The 21,155-nt window shown below is 43.1% G+C and overlaps 1 protein-coding gene across 3 annotated transcripts in view; it reads right to left on the reverse strand.

Annotated features, from left to right (window-relative positions):
- WDR59 (WD repeat domain 59) overlaps window positions 1-21,155 on the reverse strand; it is a 116,126-nt gene that overhangs the window by 52,690 nt on the left and 42,281 nt on the right. For 2 of the 3 annotated variants that reach the window (XM_023202440.1, XM_023202439.2), the window contains exons 7-8: window positions 15,313-15,401; window positions 10,627-10,743 (exon numbers count right to left, since the gene is read on the reverse strand). In XM_023202440.1, the coding sequence (XP_023058208.1) occupies window positions 10,627-10,743; window positions 15,313-15,401 (206 nt within the window). Of the gene's footprint in view, window positions 1-10,626; window positions 10,744-12,300; window positions 12,362-15,312; window positions 15,402-21,155 lie in introns of those variants that run through there. The other variant, XM_023202441.1, reaches the window with a different exon arrangement.

Consider the following 21,155-nt stretch of genomic DNA (forward strand, 5'->3'; position numbering starts at 1 on the left):
TGGCATAACTGCTAAATTTAATAGCATTCCTGTTTTGATTCAAGACTAATAATCAAGTAGCTAAACACAAAATGAGAAAACTCAACAATTTCTAGGAAGAAGCCAGGCATGATGGCTCACACCTATAATCCCAGCACTTTCGGAGGCTGAGGCGGGCAGATCACCTGAGGTCAGGAGTTAAAGACCAGCCTGGCCAACATGGCAAAACCCCGTCTCTACTAAAAATACACAAATTAGCCGGGCAAGGTGGCACGCGCCTGGAGTCCCAGCTACTTGCGAGGATGAGGCAGGAGAATCACTTGAACCCAGGAGGTGGAGGCTGCAGTGAGCTGAGACTGCACCACTGTACTCCAGCCTGGGCAACGGAGTGAGACTCCATCTCAAAAAATTAAAAAAAAATAAAATAATAATAATAATAATAATAATTTCTAGGAAGAAAATTAAAAAAAAAAAAACTTCTAATAAACTTCTAATGTTTTAGATTTGCTACTCTTAAAAAAAAAAAAAAAAAATCTCAGCTTTCTCATTTTCAGTCCAAGGGACACACTTGGTGGCAGCAAGAGAAACTTTACTTAATAGCTGTTTTTTTTAAAAGATCTTTTCCATGTCACATGAGATGTGTATTTAAAGAACCAGATGCTGGACTTGAAGAGGAAAGTATCAACGATTCCTTTTCTTCCCACTTTTCTTTATTCTTTCTTTCTTTCTTTCTTTTTTTGAGATGGAATCTTGCTCTGTTGCCCAGGCTTGAGTGCAGTGGCGCGATCTTGGCTCACTGCAACCTCCGCCTCCCAGCTTCAAGCAATTCTCCTGCCTCAGCCTCCCGAGTAGCTGGGACTATAGGCATGCACCACATGCCCAGCTAATTTTTGTATTTTTAGTAGAGACAGGGTTTCATCATGTTGGTCAGGATGATTCCAATCTCTTGACCTCGTGATCCACCCACCCCGGCCTCCCAAAGTGCTGGGATTACAGGTGTGAGCCACTGCGCCCAGCTTTTTTATTTTATTTATTTATTTTTGAGACAGAATCTTACTTTGTAGCCCAGGCTGGGGTATACTGACAGGATTATGGCTCACTGCAGCCTTGACCTCCCCAGTTCAAGTGATCTTCCTGCCTCAGCAGCCTTGTGAGTAGATGGGACTACAAGGGCACACCACCACACCCAGCTACTTTTTTTTATTTTTCTGTAGAGACAAGGTCTCCCTATGTTGCCCAGGCTGGTCTTGAACCCCTGGACTCAAGTTATCTGCTTGCCTAAATGTCCCAAAGTGCTGAGATTACAGGTATGAGCCACTGCGCCCAGCTTTTTTCCCTGTTCTTGTAAGGCCAGATTTGCCTTATGTCAAATAGCTACATTGAAAGAAGTTATGCAACTGCCCTTAGTTTTATGTTAAAATACTCCATTAAATGGGTACACTGGCTCGTGCCTGTAATCCCAGCACTTTGGGAGGCCAAGGAGGGCAGATTACTTGAGGTCAGGAGTCTGAGACCAGTCTGGCCACCATGGCGAAACCCTGTCTCTATTGCAAAAAATATATACAAAAATAAGCCGGGTGTGGTGGTGTGCACCTGTAATCCCAGCTACTTGAGAGGCTGAGGCACACGAATCGCTTGAACCCAGGAGGTAGAGGTTGCAGTGAGCTGAGATCACACCACTGCACTACAGCCTGGATGACAGGGCGAGACTCTGTCGCAAAAAAAAAAATAAAAGAGACAATACACAGAATGGGAGAAATGATCTGCCAACTATCTAAAATGATCTGTAAACTATCTATGTAACAAAGGATTAATAACCGGAATATATAAGGATCTCAAACAACTCAATAAGAAAAAAATCTAATAATCCGATTAAAACATGGCAAAAGATCTAAACAGGTATCTCTCAAAAGAAGACATACAAATGGCAAACAGTATATGAAAAGATGCTCAACATCACTGATCATCAGGGAAATGCAAATCAAAACTACAATGAGATACCATCTCACACCAGTTAAAATGGCTGTTATCCAAAAGACAGGCAATAATGAATGCTGGCAAGGATGGAGAGAAAAGGGAACCCTCACACACTACTGGCAGGAATGTAAATTAGTACAACCACCACGGAGCAGAACTATCGTGTGATCCAGCAATCCCACTGCTAGGTATATACCCCAAAGAAAAGAAACCAGCATAGCAAAGAGATATCTGTACTCCCATATTTATTGCAGTATTATTCACAATAGCCAAGGTATTCCAAACCCTGGTAAGATGAGGATACAGACTTCAGGGTGACCGAAGAATCAGAATAAATGTTGATACAAGATGGAATCACCTCCTCCAGCTGGATCAAAGAAAGTGGTATTGAGGTTACGGTCTGTTAGTAGTATGGGGATGCCAGCGGCTAGGACTGGTAGAGAGAGGAGGAGTAGAACTGCTGTCATTTCTGGAAGCAAAGTAAATGTTCATCAACAGACAAATGGAAAAGAAAATACGGTGCATATACACAATGGAGTACTATTCATCCATGAAAAAGAATGCAATCCTATCATTTACAACAACATGGAAGGAACTAGAGGAAACTATGTTAAGTGAAAGAAGCCAGGCACAGAAAAATAAACTTTGCATGTTCTCACTTATCTGTGGGAGCTAAAAATTAAAACAATTGAACTCATGAAGATAGAGAGCAGAATGATGGTTACCAGAGGCTGGGAAGCATAGCAGGGTAGGGCAGGGGGAGCCAGAAGTGGGGATGGTTAATGGGTAGAAAAATATAGTTAGGCAGAATAAATAAGAGCCAGTATTTGACAGCACAACAGGGTGATTACAGTCAACAATAATTTATTGTACATTTAAAAACAACTGAAAGGGTATGATTAGAATGTTTGTAACAGAAAAAATTGATAAATGCTTGAGGTGATGGATACTGTTTGCCCTAATGTGATTATTACTCATTATACGCCTGTATCAAAATATCTCATGTACCTCATAAATGTATACACCTACTAGTTACCCATAAATTTCTTTTTAAAAAAATGGAAACAGTAAAACAACAAAACAAAACAAAACAAGTCTCAAATGCTTGCTGAAGCTGTACCTCAGGGAAAAATTAGCAGTGAGTTAAATTAATAGCTGTGAATGGTAGAATATAAAATAAGAAGCTTGACAATAGGATAAAAACAAAACACAAAAATCAAATAAACAAAAATGGAAAAAAATTCCAGTACCTTGAAACAAACTCTATGAAAGTTTTTTTAATTAATATATAAACACAGAAAGAAGTTCTGCCAGGAACGCTGGCTCACTCCTATAACCCCACCACTTTGGGAGGTCGAGGTGGGTAGACCACCTGAGGTCAGGAGTTCGAGACCAACCTGGCCGACATGGTGAAACTCTGTCTCTACTAAAAATACAAAAATTAGCCAAGTGTGGTGGCACACACCTGTTATCCCAGCTACTTGGGAGGCTGAGGCAGGAGAATCATTTGAATTCAGGAGGAGAAGGTTGCAGTGAGCTGAGATCGTGCCACCACACGCCTAGCCTGGATGACACAGAGAGACTCCGTCTCCAAAAAAAAAAAAAAGAGCAAGACTCTGTCTCCAAAAATAAAAAATAAAAAAAAAAAAAAAAAGGAAAGAAACAAGTTCAGGTAATGTTCTAATGAAGATGAATCCCTGGAGAAATTAGACTATGTAGTTTAATAATTTGGATTTATAAATATCTATGTGTGTTTTCCTGACTTTATCACAGTATAAATATTAATTTTTAACATACTATTCTAACTTAAATAAGCCTTGGGTTTATTTTCTCATGGAAAGCTTAATTAAATTAAACTTCCTAAATTACATAACGATTTATATGGATTATAGCAGTTGTCATCGTTTCCACAAAATATTTAAAATTATTAAAATGTAAAAATTACATCAAATCGAATGAATGAAAACAACTGATGCTCTTAAAAAAATGTTTGCTCTCATGCTCTTATGAACTTTTATTTTTTCTTTTTTGAGAGATGGTCTCCCTTTTTCAGGCAGGTTGGAGTGCAGTGGCACAATCTTGGCCCAATACAACCTCAACCTCTTGGGTTTGAGCAATTCTCCCACCTCCGCCTCCCAAGTAGCTGGGCCTACAGGTGCTTGCTACCACGCCTGGCTAATTTTTTGCATTTTTTGCAGAGATGGGGTTTCGCCATGTTGCCCACACTGGTCCCAACTCCTAAGTTCAAGCAATCTGCCCGCTTCAGCCTCCCAAAGTGATGGGAATTCAGGTACGAGTCACTGCACCCGGCTGCACTTTCTATAATAATAAGGATCACAAGAACTGAGTCTACAGCCTGGTGACATGGGGAGACTCAGCTCTAAAAAAAAACCTCGAAAATTAGCCAGGCATTGTGACTTGCACCTGCAGTCCCAGCTACTCCGGAGGCTGACATGGGAAGATCGTTTGAGCCCAGGAGGTCAAGCCTGCAGTGAGCTGTGATTGTGACATTGCATTCCAGCCTGGGTAACAGAGCAAGATCTTGTCTCAAAAAAAAAAAAGAACAACTTAGCTATTCCATTACAGTATATCAAAGTACATATGTTTAATGTTTCTTTAACAAACTCTTAATATAAACTTTTGTTTCTGTGTTATAATATAAACTTAAATTGTAATTTCAAAATCTTTAGATTAAGTTTAAGATCTTGAACTAATATTAATGAATAACCTTTGAATATATAAATAAAGTCTAGGCATAATTTTATATATATATATATATATATATATCTTTTTTTTTTTTTTTTAAGAGATAGGGTCTCACTCTGTCACCTAAACTGAGTGCAGTGGTTTGATCACAGCTCATTGCAGCCTCGAACTCCTGGACTCAAGCAATCCTCCCGCCTTAGCCTACTGAGTAGCTGGGATGACAGGTGCATGCCACCAGTCCGGCTATCTTTTTATTTTTTAGAAACAGGGTCTTACTATGTTGTCTAGGCTCATTTTAAACTCCAGGCCTGAAGGAATCCTCCCACCTCAGCCTCTCAAGGTGCTAAGATTACAGGCATGAACCACCACACCTAGCCAAGAATACCTTTTGAAAATTGAGTCATGAAACATAATTTTTACGCACACACCCTTGCTTCTTGATACTATTTATTTATTTATTTATTTATTTATTTATTTGAGACAGGGTCTCACTCTGTCACCCAGGCTGGAGTGCAGTGGTGTGATCACAGCTCACTGCAGCCTCAACCTCCTCGGCTCCAACAATCCTCCTACCTCAGCCTTCTGGGTGGCTGAGACTACTGGTAGGCACCATCACACCAAGCTAATTTGTTTATTTTTTGTGGAGATGGGGTTTCACTATGTTGGCCGGGCTGGTCTCCAACTCCTGGGCTCAAGTGATCCTCCCTCCTCAGACTCCCAAAGTGCGGAGATTACATGCGTGAGCCACCATGCCCAGTCTTGATTCTTTATTGATTGTCCAGTTAATAGGGTGAAAGGATTTACAAATACCTTTTGATCACATTGGTATACATGCTTACTTCTGCTGCCTTAAAAATGTCAAATATTATCTATGATTGTATGAGGATGTGTTTGCAAGATAATACATGCATTTCTTGCCTTATCAAGGAGAAAAATAGAGTATTTTTGCCTTATATATTACATGTTGACAAAGTTGGCCAAATGTTATGGATTCTCTTATAAAACAAAAAAGACTTGTGGAAAAGATTTTTGTGCAAAACATTATATGGATAGTACACAAAAGGAATAAAACTAAAATGGCAGCCTGGGCAACATAGCAAGACCCCACCTCTACAAAAAACAAAATAATTTGACATGGTGGCATACATCTGTAGTCCTAGCAACTTGAGAGGCTGAGGTGGGAGGATCACTTGAGCCCAGCAGTTCAAGGCTGCAGTGAGCTGCGATCATGCCACTTGTGGTGCAGCCTGGGTGACACAGTGAGACTCTGTCTCTAAAAAAGAAAAACAAAACCTAAAATGTAGGTTTTCTTTCCATTTAAACAGCAACTGATCTCTGAGCACATCATTTGTTTAAAACAGTAAAAACTCAGTCTATATCTACAGAGCAGAGTTCACCAAAATACTGTTACTTTTTGTGTTTTTCATAAAGCTCCTGAATTATTTGCCTAAATCTCGTTTTTTAAAAATGCTACCATTCTTAATAATTTTTATCACTTACTGCTGTATTTAACTTTAGTTTCACTATATATCAAGACTGTAATCATTTCTTGTCTTTATTTTGTTTATTCAGGTTTTTTTTAATTTTTTTTTTTTTTTTTGGAGACCGAGTTTAGCTCTTGTTGCCCAGGCTGGAGTGCATGTAGCATGATCTTAGCTCACTGCAACCTCCACCTCCTGGGTTCAAGCGATTCTCCTGCCTCAACCTCCCGAGCAGGTGGGATTCCAGGCATGCACCACTACACCCAGCTATGTATTTTTAGTAGAGATGGAGTTACACCATGTTGGCCAGGCTGGTCACGAACTCCTGACCTCAGGTGATCCACCCGCCTTGGCCTCCCAAAGCGTTGGGATTACAGGTGTGAGCCACTGCAACAGCCATTTCTTATTTTTAGACCCTTATATGACAACTCTTTGTTGCCAAATTCAGGTCTTGTGTTCAAAATAATGGTCAAGATGTCTTTTCAGCTTAAACTACTTTTGGGTTTCCCATACGGCCACATGGTAAACTATAAATCGCCCCTCAACTTATAAAAGGAATTATACTCAAAATAATTAGGTATGCTTGTCATTCTCCAGATTTCTAACGAGCTCCACACTGCGCATGCCGCCCTATTATCAAACCCACAGTGTGTGGAAAGCTAGCAAAGAAAAGTTCAGCCTCCCCAGATTAATTATATACAAGTAAAATGTTATTAATATGAATACATTCTAGTAACTGTTTACTTTTCAATTGGGATAGAAACATATTCACATTCATGTACAAAGATCGGCATATAACTGTTAGCAAGATTAATGCCTTTTTTGAGAAAAAAAGAAAGATTTTGTTTCTAGATTTAAATATGCTCACCAACTGGTGACAATTATACAATTTATGGGATTAATTAGAGGACCCTGGAGATTTGACAATGTCCTCACTGTTCATAACATGCTCTTGCTCTCAAGGCAATCACTGATGCAGTCTTACAAAATGATTACATGTCATTTGCAAACAGAAGACTTCATTCTATTTCAATCTGATATAGGTAGTTATTACAAATTAACCGGAGCCATTCCATCCCCCCATTCACAGACAATTTCTCCTTTTCATTTACCCTTGCCAAAGGGTTCCTGCTACAAACTACAGATCAGAAAAACAGTCCTCTGAAGAAATAGGGACTAGGTGTGGCTCACACCTGTACTCCCAATGCTTTGGGAGGCTGAAGCAGGAAGACTGCTTGAGCCCAGGAGTTCAAAACCAGCCTGGGCAACACGGTGAGACAAAATACATATTTTTTCTTTATATATAGATATAGATATACACATATCTACATAGCGATGAAGAAAGAGAAGTATAAAGAAATATCAGAAGAGCCTTGGTCAAAAATGACCCAGGTTTCCTTGAGTGTTGATACCCTAGGAAATAGACTCAAAGCTGCGTGTTTCTCATCAGAATGCACCAAGGGTGGTAGGGCACGGTGGCTCATTCCTGTAATCCCAGCGCTTTGGGAGGCCGAGACAGGTAGATTGTTTGAGGTCAGGAGTTTGAGACCAGTCTGGCCAACATGGTGAAACTCCGTCTCTACTAAAAATACAAATATCAGCCTGGCATGTTGGTGCACCCTTGTAATCCCAGCTACTGAGGGAGGCTGAGACATGAGAATCGCTTGAACCCGGGAGGCAGAGGTTGCAGATCACGCCACTGCAATCCAGCCTGGGCAACAGAGCAAGACTCTGTCTCAAAAAAAAAAAGAATGTACCAAGGGACTAGGACTGGATTTCCAGGACTCTCTTTGTCTAGAAGGCAGCAATTTTTGTGAAATAGGCTGCTGTTAACCCAAGATCAGGAAAAACAAAAAGATTATGTAAAATGATATGAACTCATTTAATTGTAGTTAATGTTCTATTTCTAAGGGCCACATAAGAAAAATTCTTTTCTTTCTTCTTGATCTACCCCTAACCTTCAACTCAATTGTTCTGTAGTTAAACAATTTACAAACTGAAGTGAAATACACATTCAGTGATAACCTTGCTCCATCTGACCCCTTTGAATTTAGAAAATAAAAATACAATAAAAATAACTAATATTAATTATGAGGTAATAATTTTGTATTTTTACATTATATGGATAGTATACAAAAGGAATAAAACTAAAACACTAGCTTGGGCATTTGTCATATACACCTACGAGTTGTCATATAAACCTAAGAATGATTATGTAGAAAAATTACACATATTGATCCCTATCTACTGAAAAAAATGGTTGAATGTTAACAAAGTCCCTTTTATAAGTTTCTTCACTTTTTATGATCATGTTGTTTACATACATTAAATAAAATTGTCTTGCTAGCACTGTGGGAGGCCGAGGTGGGTGGATCATGAGGTTAAGAGATTGAGACCAACCTGGCCAACATGGTGAAACCATGTCTCTACTAAAAATACAAAAGTTAGCTGGGCGTGTTGGCATGTGGCATGCGCAGGAAAATCACTTGAACCTGGGAGGTGGAGGTTGCAGTGAGCCAAGACCGTGCCACTGCACTCCAGCCTGGGTGACAGAGCAAGATTTCATCTCAAAAAAAAAAAAAAAAAAAAAAAAATTGTCTTGCTTCCAGGATATAGTGGAATAAATCAAATACCATGCCAAAAATCTCATTTCATTAATAAGCTAAGCCCGCTGGTAAAGAACAGAGAAGGCTCTTTGTATGGGGAAACAATGCCTATAAAGTCCTCCCAGGAAACTGGCTGTTACCTGCTTTATTACCTATGAAACCCCAGCCTCACGGGTAGGAAAGATGCCACTGAGTATCAACAAACTTGGGCATCTCATAGAAAGAGACAGAGTTGAACTGGATGGTTTCTGGTTTCCGAACTTGGGAGACAAGCTGATTGGGGTATGGGGACAGAAACCCAAATGTGGCCGGGCATGGTAGCTCCTGCCTGTAATCCCAGCACTTTGGGAGGCTGAGATGGGTGGATCACTTGAGGTTAGGAGTTCAAGACCATCTTGGCCAACATGGTTAAATCCCATCTGTACTAAAAATACAAAAATTAGTCAGGCACGATGGCGTGCATCTGTAATCCCAGCTACTCGGGAGGCTGAGGCAGAAGAATCAGGAGTGGACGTTGCAGTGAGCCGAGATCACACCACTGCACTTCCGCCTGGGTGACAAAGCGAGACTCAGTCTCAAAAAAAAATAAAAATAAAAACAAAAAACCAAATGCAATATGAACAAACAAACAAAAGAAGTCACATCTGGCACATTAAAAATAACTTACAACCCTGAGGGATTTACAAACTTCAAGACACGAATTAACTTTTAACTTAGTGTATGACTGTAGTTTGCTAATCATATCACAAAGATGTCATATATGACTATATAAATACAACAAAGCATTAAATAAATGACACTGAATCATAAAATTGCTAAACCAACTTCTGTGGTCCAACCCCTGTTCTCAGAGACCTGACCACAAGGAGGAACTACTGGAGCAAAGATGACTCTGCCCTGCCATCATTCTGACCAAGGATGAACATCACATGCCACAGAGAGGAAAGGCAAACAAACAACATTGTACCTTGTGATAACCAAAAATAATCGGGTTACTGAAACACAAAAAATCTTGAGCATTTCCTGTAAGTTAGAGAATCACTAATAAAATGACTCTAGCCTGAAAACGTCAGAACTTTCTACATATGATAAGCATGTGAGGGAGCAGCTGTTTTTTCACCAGGAATAGACTAATTGTAAACTTTGCAATCTTAACAACTCTGTAGGCTTTTCTCCTTTACTTATATCTGTTATGCATACCTAACTTCCTCGCAGCTTCTTTGCAAGGGAACCTCTTTCCCTTTCTTGAGGCAGAGTCTCGCTCGGTCGCCCAGGTTGGTGTGCAGTGGCTCAATCTCGGCTCAGTGCAACCTCTGCCTCCCGGGTTCAAGCGATTCTTGTGTCTCAGCCTCCTGAGTAGCTGGAATTACAGGTGTGTGCCACCACATCCAGCTAATTTTTGTATTTTTAGTAGAGATCAGGTTTCACCAGGTTGGCCGGGCTGGTCTCCAACTCCTGACCTCAAGTGATCTGCCTGCCTTGGCCTCCCAAAGTGCTGGGATTACAGGTGTGAGCCACCGCTCCCGGCCAACTTCTTTCTCTTTCTAAGTACTTTTATCTCTGACTTCCTTTCGCAAAGGGAAAGACGAAAACCTTCTGAACAAATTCTAAGAGACGTATCAGAGGAGATGCTGTGGCATGTCACTCTGCTATCGTAACGCAGCGTGGTTATGTTGAACAGCACCATGTTGGGTCTCGCTCTGTTGCATTTCGCTGGTCAACATCACCAAATTTATGTGTTCAATTGCCCAAGAAGCACATGCACCGTGAAATACATACTATGCTAACACACTATAGCTTTCCTCCCAAGGTGGAATCGTACATCCCTGATGCCACCCAAACACTGCTCCTCCAACTTCCCCATGGGCGCCACTGACCTTCACAGAATTGTCTTGACTGGAGGTAGCAAGAATGTGCTCGCTGTCTGGGTGCCAGTCCAGGCCATGGATTTTGGAGAGGTGGGCAGCTAGATATTCCACTGCTGTACTGGGTTTCTGCAACAGATCAGCACCAAATGTTACCGATTTAGAAAGAACTCACTAAGTGTCTACCACATAAAAGTCTGCTAGGTAGTGAGTGAGGATGCAAAAATACTACCAGATACTGTTTCTACCCTACACAGACTTTGTTTTGGTTAAGCTAAACAAAACACCATCACCAAAAGACTCATCCAACTCTCCTTCACATGCTCTGGAAATGTGCCTGTGAGCCTCATTTCTTCCCACTTCAATGGAGGATACAAGGTAGTCGGTACTTTCCCCCCTGCTTTTTGTTTTATGAGACGAAGCCTTGCTCTGTGTGCAGTGGCACGATCACGGCTCACTGCAGCCTCAATACTGGGCTCAAGCAGTCCTCCCACCTCAGCCCTCCAAATAGCTGGGACTACAGGTACATGCCACCTTGCCTGGCTAATTTTTTTGCATTTTTTGTAGAGATAGGGTTTTGCATGTTGTCCAGGCTGATTTTGAACTCCTGGGCTCAAGCAACCCACCTGTTTTGGCCGCCCAAAGTCCTGGGATTACAGGCACGATCCACTGTGCCCAGCCTCACACTTTTAATAGCGCAGTCTGACAATTCCCACTTGCCTTCCCCATGATCACCCAAGAAGAGGGACTGAGACATCCAAATGAACCCAGCTTCAACAAAAGGGTAAAACCATCATCTTAAAGTGATGGAGTGCTAAGATTCCGAAGGAGAATGAATGTACATCACAAAAGAAATAATGATTAATTATTAATAAGCATAGAAAATAAACAGGCCGGGGGCGGTAGCTCACGCCTGTAATCCCGGCACCTTGGGAGGCCAAGGCGGGTGGATCACCTGAGGTCAGGAGTTTGTGACCAGCCTGGCCAACATGGTGAAGCTGGTCTCGAACTCCTGGCCTTAAGCAATCTTCTTGCCATGGCCTCCCAAAGTGCTCGGATTACAGGTTTGAGCCACTTTTCCCAGCCCCAAATTTTTCCTATCTTAAGGGAATAATACAAACTCACAAAAAGCTTTAGATATAAAAGAAGTTCATCTTGATGTTATCTGAAACACTAGAAAACCAGAAAAACCTAAATGATCAACAAATGGGAAATAATGAAGCTGAATCAATATCCTACAGCTATGTGACACCATATAATTATACAATATGATGCGGCCACTGAAAGCTATACTTAGAGCTTACAGTACGAGGATAATGCATCTGTTGTAATGTTAAATGAAAAAAAGGTGTACACAACTACGTACACAGTATGACAAACTAAGTTAAAAAAAAAAAAAAGCATAAAACAGAAAACACCAAAATGTTAGCATTTGTCTCTGGGTAGTAGGATTATGAATGATTTTTATTTTTTCATTTATATTTTCTACAAAGAGCTTGTATTACTTCTATAATTAGTATTATAGAGGTTAAGAGTGCAATCTCTAGGCTGGGTGCTGTGGCTCACACCTGTAATTCCAGGGTTTTGGGAAGCCAAAGCAGCAGGATCACTTGAGACCAGAAGTCAAGACCAGCCTGGGCAAACAGTAAGATTACCATCTATACAAAACAATTTTGTTTTAATTACCTCATCATGGTGGTGCATACCCGCAGTCCCAGCTACTCAGGTGGGAGGATCACTTCAGAGCAGGAGTTTGAGGCTGCAGTGAGCTCTGATTGTACAACTGCACTCCGACCTGGGAGACAGAGGGAGACTCTGTCTCAAAAACAAAAAAAGAGTGCAGTCTCTAGCACCAGCCTGCCTGGGTTCAAATTTTGGCAGCAAATTGTGCTTTGGTTTATGCATCTGTAGAACAGGCACAACTACAGCACATAATGGCCGGGCGCAGTGGCTCACGCCTGTAATTCCAGCACTTTGGGAGGCGGAGACGGGTGGATCACCTGTGGCCAGGAGTCAAGACCAGCCTGACCAACACGGTGAAACCCTGTCTCTACTAAAAATACAAAAATCAGCCAGATTTGGTGATGGGCACCTGTAATCCCAGCTACTCAGGAGGCTGAGGCAGGAGAATTGCTTGAACCTGGGAGGTAGAGGTTGCAGTGAGCCAAAATCATGTCATTGTACTCCAGCCTGGGCAACAGAGTGAGACTCTGTCTCAAAAAAAAAAAAAAAAAAACCTTTACTTTAAAGGCTAATTATAAAGAGACATTAATAAATAAATGTAAAGCTCTTAAAATAATGCTTATGTACAATAAATGCTCAGTAAACGTTAATATGTTAGTCATACATGAGTTTGGGTTAAAATTCACTGTCAGCGCTAACACGTTGAAGTTTGTAATGCTTGTTGCAATCAGTGCTGCTTTGACACTACAAAGCGCCAGAGAAGTGAAAACATAATCAACAAGTTCTACAACTCACCTGAGCAGAAGTCCTAAGTATCATTATTTTTAGTTTATTTACTTATTTATTTATTTATTTATTTTTGAGACAGAGGCTCACTTTGTCGCCCAGGCTGGAGTGCAGTTGCATGATCTTGGCTCACTGCAACCTCCGCCTCCTGGGTTCAAGCGATTCTCCTGCCTCAGCCTCCCGAGTAGCTGGGACTACAGGCGTGCAGCACCACCCCTAGCTAATTTTTATATTTTTAGTAGAGACGGGGTTTCACCATGTTGGCCAGAAATGGTCACAATCTCTTGACCTCATGATCCACCCGACTAGGCCTCCCAAAGTGCTGGGATTACAGGTGTGAGCCACCGCCCCTGGCCCTAAGTATCATTATTAATTAAAAAAAAAGAGAAAAAGCTAAAACCCTTTCAATAAAATAGATAAAAAGATTTGCTGAGGGAAATTAGTGTTATCAGTTACCTCCTTTCTAATCAGGAGACTAGAAAATGCTGTTCTAGTGACAAACTGAATAAAACCAATCACTAATTAAAGAAATAAAGAAGGCCAGGAGCAGTGGCTCATGTCCATAATCCCAGCACTTTGGGAGGCTGAGGTGGGAGGATCGCTTGACTCCAGGAGTTCAAGACCAGCCTGCGCAACATAGGGAGACCTTGTCTCTACAAAAAAATATTTTTAAAAATTGGCTGGGTGTGATGGCAGGTACTTGTAGTCCCAGTTACTCAGGAGGCTGAGGCAGGAGAATAGCTTGAGCCCAAGAGGTCGAGGCTGTAATGAGCTATAGTCACACCACTACACTCCAGCCTGTGTGACAGTGAGGCTCCATCTCAAAAAAAAAAAAAAAAAGAGAGAGAAAGGGAAAATGGCCATACAGGAACAGAAGACAAAAACTAACATGTAGAAGATGCAGCTGGGCGCAGTGGCTCACGCCTGTAATTCCAACACTTTGGGAGGCTGAGGCAGGCAGATCACTTGAGGTCAGGAGTTCAAGACCATCCTGGCCAACATGGTGAAACTCCATCTGTACTAAAAATACAAAAATTACCTGGGTGTGGTGGTACGTGCCTACAGTCCCAGCTACTCGTGATGCTGAGGCAGGAGAATCACTTGAACCCAGGAGGCAGAGGTTGCAGTGAGCGAAGGTCCCCACTGCACTCCAGCCCGGGCAACAGAGCCAGACTCCATCTCAAGAAAAAATAAAAAAAGAAGATGCACCCGCCCAACCTCTACGAAATCACCTTCTCACCTAAGAGCTACCTAAGGCAGAGGGCTTCTGCCACATAAGGCTTCCCCAGCATGCCTGGAGCCTGATGCAGCAGACAGGATCTGCCACGCCTCTTCTCTGCTCCACTTCCCGCTTCTCTTCCAAATGTACGAAGGAAAGGGAGCAGTCGGAAGATAAGATGGTGGAGTCATCCCTGAACAAGCCATCCCCACACCGCCTGAGCATCTCTAGCCCCAGGTCTCATAGGCAGTGAGCAGGATTTACATCCAGGTCTCATGGCAGTGCTGGCTCTGGTCATTATTACTCAATAGTCTGGCAGTCAATATGGGGGAGGCCTCTTCCCTGTGCCATGACCCTCACTGAAGCGAACACAACCAACTTCAGCAGACTTTCCACTACAGTCACAACCAAGGACCCGGTGCTATTTCCATCCCTAGATGTCCCATGGGCTGCTGCAGTGAGAACGTCTGATCGATATGCAGGCTACTTTGAGGCTGATGGGACATCTAGGCTTGGAAGGGGAAATTTAAGCATCACGAGTGCCCTGCCTCGCTCATCGTTACTGGAAGTATTCAGGATGGCAGGCATCCAAGAACAAACACATTTCACTTTGCAAGCACGGGCAGGGATGAGACACCTGCTGACAATTCTAGGATAGTGTCTGGGCTCCACGGCTTAACCCCAGTGACACACACACAGTGAGTGTCTTTATTTTGGAGGAAACTGAGGTTAAGAGAAGTGACAGTGGCTGGCTTACCTGGTGTCATAATTAGGAGGTGGCAAAATGGGGCTGATTTTCTCAACCACTGTTGCTAATGCCTCACTTCCCTAGCTTCCTTCAACATTGGACTGAAACGCAAAAATCATCTGGTACAAGCTTAAAATGAGCATTTACCATGCTGCCCAGGGTTTCCCGGACTCTCAAGACAAGCCCTGGCATTCATAAAGTCATCTTCACACCCTCTGGGAGGGATCAAAGACCAACAAGGGGGAAAAAAGAGATTACTCACCCTCTTATCCCATATCCGCACATCACCGTCATGGCTGGTGGCAAGGCAGTTAGCATTTTTTTTATTCCATTTGACCTGGGAGGCACCCGCTGCAAAGAAAAATCAGGGAAGAAAGCTGCTGCCCTCGGTGCCTTCGGAAGCAGAGCAGAGCACAGCCAGGGGAGCTGGATAATGAGTTCTGGCTGAATAAGCCCAGAACCCTTCAAGTTTCTATGACTACACCAACTCCACTATTCCAGACAAAATGAAGCCAAAAAATAAATGAATTAACACATGGAACAGGATCATAGTCACCTAATTGAGGAAATCATCTCAGGGGAAAAAATCTACAGGTTACTCTGAGCAGAATCAGCAGGAAGATGCAGTTTCTTACAGAGCAGTAGTTGAGCACGGCACTGCTGGCTGGTAATTGACTTGTCATACAACCTGACCATTTCTCATCCCCAAATGACACCTGCTTGTACTCCTAATCAGAACAGCCTCAGCTCTTATGCCTGCCCCTTCTTCTTTTTTTAATTGTTGAGCAATAGTCTTAGAAAAACACAGCCTTAGCTGAAGATCAACTACAGAATAAGCCCCAGTGGTGACCAGTTCTGCCCCAAGGGTTACATGCTCCCGGCACCCCATCTCCCCATCAGCTGTGTCAGCCATGGCGAGTGGCACCACATTGATAAGGGAAAGGGAACACCCTCGGCAGTGTGTGACCTCAGTCCTTTTCCCTCTCCGCCAGTACAGAGTGTCATTGATACATCAGTGACAAAAGGGCTACTTAAGACAGGAGACATAATGTGAGATGCCAGAAAGAGCTGAGACATGGAAAACTGGGACATAGTGGCACTTCTAGCTGACTCCTAAAAAATAAATCATTAATCAAGAACCAAAGTGGCAGCACTGCTTCCTGCCTCCTCCTGCCCTTGCTCACAGCAGACATGACATTACTGCCGTGACACTGGTTCCTCTGCCTGGTGTTTATTACTGGGGAAACCCATAGTAGATCCACAGCTTTGGAGAGCTACTAGATCCAAGAAGTCCAGAGCAGGACAGAGCAATGACTCAGAACCTAACAGGACATAGAGCATTAGGCCCAGAACTTGGTCCTGTCCAAGGATATGCTGTGTTGGTTTTGATGAGGCTATTTGTCTGTCTTGTTCTTTCTTGAGACACAGGGTATCTTAAGTCATCTAAAAACAAATGGAGACCAGTGAAAATGAAGCAAGGAACAGTGTCAGGAGGTGGTTTCTTTGCAAGGAAGGATATCAGCTGGAGGAGAAAGTACGTGAGAAGAACTTGCTCTACCTCCTCTTGACAGAGTTACTTAAGAGTCCAAGAGAACACACCTTTCTCAGTGGAAAGCCATCAGAACTCGAGGGCTCACAAAGGACTCTGGGAAGCCCCCCAGTGCAATCTGCTTTATCAAGATCATGTATACCAGGGGCTGGGTGCAGTGGCTCACGCCTGTAATCCCAGCACTTTGGAAGGCCGAAGTGGGTGGATCACCTAAGGTCAGGAGTTCGTGACCAGCCTGGCAAACATGGCGAAACCGTGTCTCTACTAAAAATAAAAAAATTAGCCAGGCGTGCTGGCGTACACCTGTAATCCCAGCTACTTGGGAGACCAAGGCAGGAGAATCACTTAAACCCATGAGGGAGAGACTGCAGTGAGCCAAGATTGCACCACCGCACTCTGGCCTGCACAACAGAGCAAGACTCTGTCTCAAAAAAAAAAAAAAAAAAAATCATTACACCAGGGTCAGATGGACGTCCCAGGCTATGAAAGCTCTCAGACACAGAGAACACTCTGGAATACTTACAACGTGACCCCCTATCCCAAAGGGCATGAATAATGTGCCCCCTTAGAGATGGGGACCATGGGCTCTGGGGAGCAGGCAGTACCTGAGGCTGCACCACTCTGGGGATGTTAGTTCCAGCAGCTTATCAAGGTCCACAAGCCTCTCACTTGCCTCTTTTCCCCCAGGGTAGCTCTGCCACCCCTGAGAAACCTCACTGAGTACAAAGGAAAGAAGTCTCCTACTCCCATTTTTTTAGAAAGATCTATAACAGAAAAAAAAGCAATGAGAACAAGCAGGCTAAAAAAAGAACCACTTTCAGCTGGGCGCGGCAGCTCATGCCATAATCCCAGCACTTTGGGAGGCCGAGGCAGGTGGGCCATGAGGTCAGGAGTTAGACACCAGCCTGGCCCATATGGTGAAACTCCATCTCTACTAAAAATAGAAAAATTAGCTGGGTGTGGTGGCCCATGCCTGTAGTCCCAGCTGCTTGGGAGGTTGAGGCAGGAGAATTGCTTGAACCCAGGAGGTGGAGGTTGCGGTGAGCCAAGATCGCATCACTGCACTACAGCCTGGACAACAGAGCAAGACTCCATCTCAAAAAAAAAAAAAAAGAGCCACTTTCCTTTTTATGGTTTCCCTAAAACCAATCTAACTCAGAAATCTATAAATGTGGCCGGGCACAGTGGCTCACGCCTGTAACCCCAGCACTTTGGGAGGCTGAGATGGGCGCATCACGTGGTCAGGAGATCGAAACCATACTGGCTAACATGGTGAAATCCCGTCTCTAAGAAAAATACAAAAAATTAGCCAGGCGTGGTGGCGTGCGCCTGTAGTCACAGCTACTGAGGAGGCTGAGGCAGGAGAATGGCGAGAACGTGGGAGAGAGAGCTTGCAGTGAGCCGAGATTGCGCCACTGCACTCCAGCCTGGGCAACAGAGCAAGGTTCTATCTCAAAAAAAAAAAAAGAAACCTACAAATGTAAGTAACAAAGTCAGGAGAACGTGATTGAGGCATCTGTAGACCATCTGTATTTCTATTCAGTTATACGCCCTCTCTGGCCAGTCTATGTCTCAGATCATAAGTACCTAAAGCAGATGGGGGGCAGGGGGTAGAGCAGTAGAACTGTTAAGCACTTAGCACAGAAGCACAGGTGTTTGATTCATATATCTATGCAACAAATGCTTAGTCCCCCTTATCCACAGTTCTACCCCCTGGTACAGTACAAGGAGATATTCTGAGAGAGAGAGAGACAGACCACATTCACATAACCTTTATTGTGGTACAGTGTTATAATTGTTCTATTTTATTATTATTACTTGTTGTTGTTAATCACTTACTGTGCCTAATTTATAAATTAAACTTTATCCAAGTTATGTATGTACAGAAAAAAACACAGTATATTTGGTTCAGTATTATCTGTGGTTTCAGGCATCCAGTGGGGGGTCTTGGACTGTGTCCCCTGAGAATGGTTGGGGGGGGTTACTGTATTACTATATTAAGTATCTCCTTGGATCAGTCACAAATGCCTGTAGTGCACAAATACATACACTAGTCTACAGAACTGAATAAGAAAGAAATGGTTTCTGCCTGGGTGCGGTGGCTCGCGCCTATAATCCCAACACTTTAGGAGGCCGAGGCAGGCAGATCACTTGAGGTCAGGAGTTCGAGACCAGCCTGGCCAACATGGTAAAACCCTGTCTCTACTAAAAATACAAAAATTAGCTGGGTGTGGTAGTACGTGCCTGTAATCCCAGCTACTCAGGAGGCTGACGTGGGAGAAACGCTTGAACAACAGGAGGTGGAGGTTGCAGTGAGCTGAGATTCCGCCACTGCACTCCAACCTGGGTAACAGAGTGAGGATCTGTCTCAAAAAAGAAAGAAAAAAGAAAAAAAGAAAGAAAAGAAAAGAGGTTTTTAACTTCACAAATCATATCACCCAGCTGCTAAAACAATCATGATGCTACAGGCCTTTACATAAAAAGTCGTGGGGGTACAGAGGGAAAAAGAACCATGTACAGTAACCATTTCAGAGCAAACACCAAATGTGTGTTCCAATGCACCAAGGAGAGGCAAAGGGACAGAATTTAAGAGACAGATAATACGGGCCGGGCGCGGTGGCTCAAGCCTGTAATCCCAGCACTTTGGGAGGCCGAGACGGGCGGATCATGAGGTCAGGAGATCGAGACCATCCTGGCTAACACTGTGAAACCCCGTCTCTACTAAAAAATACAAAACAAAAACAACTAGCCGGGTGAGGTGGCAGGCACCTGTAGTCCCACCTACTCGGGAGGCTGAGGCAGGAGAATGGCGTAAACCCGGGAGGCGGAGCTTGCAGTGAGCTAAGATCCAGCCACTACACTCCAGCCCGGGCGACAGAGCAAGACTCCGTCTCAAAATAAAAAAAAAAAGAGACAGATAATACATGCTTTTATAAAGGATGCCAAAATACTGATAATTTAGCTTTATCTCTGTGGAATAAGTTATACCAGTTCTATTCCACATTCTACTCTCAGGAAGTGCTGGGAATATTCCCTAGTAGCCCCAGCTGAGAATTCCAGAAAAGGTCAGTTCCAACTAAGCAATGAAAACAGGTAGATCAGAATGTAACTACAAAGGCTTGGTTCATCCATGTTAAACAACACCATGGACCAGGCACGGTGGCTCAAGCCTGTAATCCCAGCACTTTGGGAGGCCAAAGCGGGTGGATCACCTGAGGTCAGGAGTTTGAGCCCAGCCTGACAAACGTGGAGAAACCCCATCTTTATAAAAAACACAAAATTAGCTGGGCATGGTGGCACATGCCTGTAATCCTGCCATTGCACTCTAGCATGGGCAACAAGAGCAAAACTCTGTCTCAAAAAAACAAAAACAAAAACAAAAAACACCATGCAGATACAATCAGTGTAATCTAATTGTGGAGAAACCACAGGATGAACCATTGCTTTAATAAACTACAGGAAAAGAAAAACACAAATCCAAAAAGGAGGAGAGAAACTTAAAAAGATGAGAAATATGTCAACCACTTACAAGTATGGACTTTATGTAGATTCTTATTCAAACCATTTTTCAAACAATTTGTAAATAAAAAGGAGAGAGAGACTATTGGGGAAATCTGAATGCTGCTTAGATACTTGATGATATTAAAGAGTTACTGTTGGCTGGGTGCGGTGGCTCAAGCCTGTAATCCCAGCACTTTGGGAGGCCGAGACGGGCGGATCACGAGGTCAGGAGATCGAGACCATCCTGGCTAACACGGTGAAACCTCGTCTCTACTAAAAATACAAAAACTAGCTGGGCGAGGTGGCGGGCGCCTGTAGTCTCAGCTACTCGGGAGGCTGAGGCAGGAGAATGGCGTAAACCTGGGAGGCGGAGCTTGCAGTGAGCTGAGATCCGGCCACTGCACTCCAGTCCGGGCGACAGAGCAAGACTCTGCCTCAAAAAAAAAAAAAAAAAAAAAGAGTTACTGTTAATATTTTTAGGTATTTTTAAGTATGGTACTGGGATTCTTCTTTTGTAAAAATATATACTGAAATACTTGGTGAAGAAATGATATGATACCTAGCTTCAAAATAATCACAAGGGGGGCGGGCATGGTGGCTCATACCCGTAATCCCAGCACTTTGGGAGGCCGAGGCAAGAAGATCACTTGAGGTGAGTTCAAGACCAGCCTGGCCAATATAGTGAAACCTGTCTCTACTAAAAATACAAAAATCACCCAGGTGTGGTGGCAGGCGCCTGTAATCCCGGTTGTTTGGGAGGCTGGGGCATGAGAATTGCTTGAACCTGGGAAGCAGAGGCTGCAGTGAGCCGAGGTTGCACTACTGCACTTCAGCCCGGGCAATAAGAGCAAGACTCTGTCTCAGAAAAGAAAAAAAAAAACAGGGGAATGAAGGTGGAGGTGAAATAGTGGGCGGAGGAAAAGATGAAATAAAATTGGATGTATGATGACAAGTGTTGAAGCTGACGATGAACACAGGCAGTTCATTTTCTTCTCCCTATTTTTACAGAATGTTTGAAATTTTCCACCACAAAAAGGTTAAAACAAATCAACTTG

Source organism: Piliocolobus tephrosceles, chromosome 17 (assembly GCF_002776525.5).
Source record: "Piliocolobus tephrosceles isolate RC106 chromosome 17, ASM277652v3, whole genome shotgun sequence".
In the NCBI taxonomy this organism is placed as follows: Eukaryota; Metazoa; Chordata; class Mammalia; order Primates; family Cercopithecidae; genus Piliocolobus; species Piliocolobus tephrosceles.